The sequence below is a fragment of the Neomonachus schauinslandi genome, chromosome 4, assembly GCF_002201575.2.
Source record: "Neomonachus schauinslandi chromosome 4, ASM220157v2, whole genome shotgun sequence".
Classification (NCBI taxonomy): domain Eukaryota; kingdom Metazoa; phylum Chordata; class Mammalia; order Carnivora; family Phocidae; genus Neomonachus; species Neomonachus schauinslandi.
Window position 1 is genome coordinate 15,108,233 of NC_058406.1, and position 5,259 is coordinate 15,113,491.

Genomic DNA, 5,259 nt, shown 5'->3' on the forward strand with positions numbered 1-5,259 from the left:
CGGTAGGAGTGTATCAGGCAGAGAAGTCAGAGAAGAGCATTCTAGGCAGAGAGAAGAATACATGCAAAACCCAGGGGGAGGCATGAGTGTATGTCAGACACTTTTCCTTGAACTTCACTGAATTGACCTACTCCTGTCGGCCCCGCTGAGCATCTGAGGCCTGGCAACCCTCTGCTGACACCCTTTGCTCCAAGATCGTAGAAAAAAGGATTTCTACCAGGATGCCGCCTGGACACCTCTGGCACGCACCATTCTCCCCAGCAGGGGGCGCTCACGTGCTCTTGCCGGGCACAGGCACCGGGTAACCTCCCAGCATTTGTCAGGGCCCAAGGCCTCCGCGCTGGGGAGGAGGTGCCGCCGTTAGCCCCGCTGCCTGGGTGAGGATGGGAGCTCTGTGTTGGCCAGGGCCCCCCCCACCCCGAGCCCTGGAGGACACACACAGTCACGTGACGCTTGGTACAAGTACTTTATTTGAGTTACAATGGTGCCACACCGAAACTACAGTAGCACAGAACATAATAATACAAAAAATAGATTCCCAGCTCCAAACCCCACGTCCACGTACTCGCGGAGCCGGAGCCGCCAGCCCTATGGCTCCCTGGGCCTGAGGGGGGCGGCTTTCAGAGCCGCCCATCCCCTCAGGCTTCTTTCAGCTCCGGAGGGGTAGGGACAGTGGGGGCTGCTTCCTTTGCTTCCATCCCTGCTGGGCCGGAGCCCTGCTCTCCCCGGACCCCCTGCTGAATGCAGTCTGCACCCCCTCTGGCTGAACCCTCAGCCCCGGGACACTTGATTCTGCGGGGAGGTTCCAGTCCCTGGCGCCGGGGGACACTCTCAAGGACTGTGAGCTTCCATGGGGAAGGCGGGAAGGAAGGAGGGGGGCAGAGGAGGTACCAGAGGGCGCCAGGGCTGGGAAGCCCACCTCTGTGTGGCGAGGTGCGTGCGGCAGCCCCTGACTCTGGCTTCTTCTCTGGCTCCTGGCCTACCTTTCCTCTGAAGAGCTACCAGGCCCGCTGCTTGCGGGGACCAGGGGCCCCTTGGGCAGGGAGGGTCCTGGCTGCAGGGGCGAGGCGAGCGCGCTGAGGGGGCACGGCCAGGCCTCGGGCGGCCGAGATGGGCGAGCCGCAACGGGCACTGGCTGCTCTGGCCTCAGGGAGGGACACCAGTCCTGGTTCCCTGACACCACAGGCTGGACTGACCGTGGCGGGGGAGCCTTTCCCTCACAGTCCTCCTTGGCTGAAAACATCACCAAGTGAGGAGTCCCTCTAGCTACAAGTGTTGTCTTGACTCAGCCGAAGGGGCTGAGGGTGGGATGGGGCTCAGGGCACGTTCCGGGGTCCGTCAGATTCCCGGCCGTGGCGCCACGGACCTGCCTGCAGGCTAGAGCCCCCGGGCTGCCGTGAGGGGCAGCTCTGTGGACACTGGCAGGAGGGGGCATGGCCTTGCGTTACAGTCAGGACACTTGAAGGCTTCACTGAGGAGGCAGAGGGGCACCTGGTAGAGGGCTGTCTCCTTGGGGTGCAGCCTGGGCTGCAGCCTCAGCTAAGGCACTAAAGATGGAGGGCGGGCTGGCGGGGCTGGCCATGGTCCTGGGAGCCAAGCTCAGGCCGGAGCCCAGAGGCAGGATCCGGGCCCTGCGGGACAGGAGAGTGGTCTTCCCTTTTCTCCTTCCCCTGGGGAAGAGGGTCAGCAAGGCAGACCCCGAAGACGCTGGGATGGGAGGGTTGCTACAGACAGGCAAATGGCCCCTGGGCCACACATGGAGCGGCCAGGAGAGGGACAGAAAGAGGCTACCTACGGCATGGCAGAGAGCATCTGACGCAGGGCGAGGCCTCGCGGGGCTCCTGCCATCCAGGTCCAGGGTGCCTGGGTGCCCTGGGGCTGGGTTTGAAGGCCAGGAGCTGGCCTCACCCTGCTGCAGCCATCAATTTCCTGCTGCGACTTTGGGGATCAGACCGTCCTTGTTGGGGTTCCCACTGTTGGACTCTGGGGACAGAGGCAGGCAAGCTGTGAGGGGCAGTGTCCGTGAGGGGGCCTCTGCCCCTTCCTGGCCTCCACACCTCTCCTCTTTACACCTTGTGACCGCAAAACCAGCTGACAGAGGCTGAAATTGCAAACGCCAAGGACTGGATCAGCTCTCTACTTGGGGACATGCTCAGGGGCGGGGGATGGCTGCCTCAGCCGACCTCACAGCGAGTGAGGAAGGAAGGGGTAAATCAGTGGGTCTTCCCTTATCCACAGGTTATTTAGAAAAACAGAATATAATAAATATACCAATCCTTTCCTTAAAAAAAAAAAGTGTTTTAAATGCATTATTTCCCTGAAGATTTCCAGTGTATTCCACAATGTTTAAAAAATAGTTTCCCCAAAAATATATCTTTAAAGCATTTGACACAGTGGTATTTGTGGTGTTTCTGGCACTGGATGTGGGCAGGGGTCCGTGTCCCACTGCCCTTGTCAGTATGGGGCCCAGGCCCTGTAAGCCACCAGCCTAACACCCAAATGCCCGTGAGAACTGGCACACGTGTGCCTGGGATGACAGGGTCTTCACAGGGGATCAAATCTCGGATTGTGTTGAGAACCCACATCAGAGGCTCGGTTCCGGCTGGAAACCCTCCAGTGTGGGGTAGGGGGGGCCCTGGGCGGCCAGGGGGCGGGGCGACACCCCAGACGCTGGATGGAAAGGTGGCCCGACAGGCTCCACCTGGGGGCTCATCCTCTGTCTTGGCTCACGGTGCTGCCACCCTCACCAGACCTCACACTTGTGATGAGGGTTCATGGGGGAGCCAGGCGGGCAGTGGAAGTGTTCTGAGAACTCCCTGGAGTTAGAGACGGAGCCAATGACCCGGAAGCGGGAGGGGCTGTGAGGATCGGTGATGAGGCCTTCGTGGGAGCTCTCAGGTGTGCGGACAGAGCACCAGACCTTTGTGAGGCAACAAGGGAGAAGCTAGGTCACTGTGGGGCCCTGAGACCACCAGACTGCCCCCGTCCACAACAGCAGGGGAATGAGCCCCCACCTGGTTCTGAGACCCTTGGGCATCTGGAGGGGCGACCGGGTGGGTAGGGAAGAGACCGTGGGCTGGTATGTCCCCCATCCCAGCATCCCCTACTGTGGTCACCTCTGTCTGTCCTGGGCCTCTGCATTAGATTTCCTCTGAACAAAGGATTCTGCCCCCAAACCAGTCTGAAAACCTTGAACTGAGTCCTGGTCACTCACATCCTGGGCAGAACAAAAACTTCTAATGGCCTGGTGGCTCTGGGCACTAACAGAAGACTATACATTAATGCCAATTCAAGGGACCTCCTGGGACATCTTGAGTTTAGGAAATTTCTAGAACCCCTGAACCAGAGGGGCCTTAGCACTCACTTGTCCTCTCATCTACCTGATACAGAAAACCTTTTGATGGCATTCATGGCCCTTAATCAGATTTCTCTACTGGCAGGAAGCTCATCTTCTTACAGAGTAGATGTCCTATGGACAGTCCAATGAGCTAGAAGGTTCTCAATTAAGAAGCCTTTGGCTCTCAGAGCTCCTGGAATATCAAGATGGCAGAAATGTGCCTGAGTTTGGCATATTTTCCTACAACGAACTCACCTGCGCAAAGCCCAGGAAGAAGAGCTGGTTATTGGTGAGGCCCAGGGTGGGCAATGTCTGCTCAGCCCCATTCTTCTTCACCCAGTTCTGGTAGGCCTGGGAGCAGAGAAAACAAAGTTCAGGGGCTCCCATGACACAGGAGCAAACAGGGCAACGATGGGGGGCCAGTGCGGGAGGCCTTGGGGAGCTCTACCCTGTTGGGGCAAGGACTTGTTTGGGGGAGTCTGGGGTCCCCCCTCCGCCCAGAGGAGCGATCTTCTTCACCAGCACTCATTCCGAGGGGCTTTAAACACCATCTACATGGCCATGGCTCTCAGGTGCATATTTCCAGCTCCAGCCTCTTCCCTGATTTGAATATTCACAGCTTCAGCTGGATTTCCAAGATGCATCCAGACTTAATATGGCACAGACAGAATGAGGGGTTACACACGTGCATGCACTCACACCCACATGCATGCATGCGCACACACTTTCCCACCGCGGTCAACGGCACCACCAACCACCTAGTGCCTCGGGCCCCAACCCCAGAGTTCTTCTTTGAGCTTCTCTTTCTTTTTTTAAAGATTTTTTAAAAATAATCTCTACACTCAACGTGGGGCTCGAACTCATGACCTGGAGATCAAGAGTCGCATGCTCTTCCGACTGAGCCAGCCGGGCGCCCTGAGCTTCTTGTTCAATTATCCAAACCACCTAAATCTGGCCACTTCTCACCCCTGCCGTGGCTTCATCCCTTCTCTTGCCTGGACAATCTCACAAGAGCTTGCTAACCAGACTCCTTGACTCGAGCTGGTCCAATTCCAATCCCCTCCCGACACAACATCTTAAGTCATCCTCATAAAGCCAGGGTTGGCAGACTTTCCTGCGAAGGGCCAGAGAGTAAATATTTTCAGCCTTGGAGGCCAAACGGTCTCGGTGCAACTACTCTGTTCTGGCGTTGTGGTGTGAAAACAGCTGCAGACAGCATGGAGCCCAACAGGCCCGGCGGGGGTCCCCCTACGTTTTTATTTACAAAAACAGGCTGAGGGCTGGATTTGGCCCACAGGATATAGGTTTGCTGACCCTTGGGTTTTTGTTTTGTTTTGTTTTTTTAAGTTTTACTTATTTAAGTAATTTCTATACCCCATGTGGGGCTCGAACTCATGACCCCAAGATCGAGAGTCGCACGTTCTTCCGACTGAGCCAGCTGGGCGTCCCTGCTGACTCTGGTTTTAAAGGATAAATCAGATCACGTCATCCTCCTGACAGCCCAGTGATGCAGGGAGTGGGTGTTCACAGCCAAGCACACTGTGGCTCAAGGAGGCTAAGTGACTTTCTCCAGAACCAGGACTGGAACCCGGAACTGGCTCCATGACCAGTGTCCCTCCCCTCCCCTCCCCTCTTGGGCCCACTGCTGCCTGATTTAATGATGCCTATCCCTGCCAAGGTAGGAACCCGCAGGTCATCAGGTGGCTCCAGCCTAAGCCCCATCCTCTGTCAGTCGGGCGGACTCGTCTGGAAAGCCCTCTGCACGCCACGCTCCGTGCGAGGACTTCCGCAGACCTCTCCGTCGGTCCCCGCTACCCCCCCCCCCCCCCCCCCCCCCCCCCCCCCCCAACCAACACACGCCCCCCCCCCCCCCCCGCCCCCCCCCCGCCCCCGGGTCCGCGCGGCTCCCGTCGGCGGGCCCC

The 5,259-nt window shown here is 58.1% G+C and overlaps 1 protein-coding gene across 2 annotated transcripts in view; it reads right to left on the reverse strand.

Moving 5' to 3' along the window:
- Positions 1 to 458: 458 nt before the first annotated feature.
- Positions 459 to 5,259, reverse strand: part of ECE1 (endothelin converting enzyme 1) — a 58,590-nt gene continuing 53,789 nt past the window's right edge. For both annotated transcript variants that reach the window (XM_021684102.1, XM_021684101.1), the window contains 2 exons: positions 3,593 to 3,688; positions 459 to 2,920 (listed from right to left, as the gene is read on the reverse strand). In XM_021684102.1, coding sequence (XP_021539777.1) covers positions 2,744 to 2,920; positions 3,593 to 3,688 — 273 coding nt within the window. In that variant the 3' untranslated portion in view covers positions 459 to 2,743. The remainder of the gene's footprint in view (positions 2,921 to 3,592; positions 3,689 to 5,259) is intronic.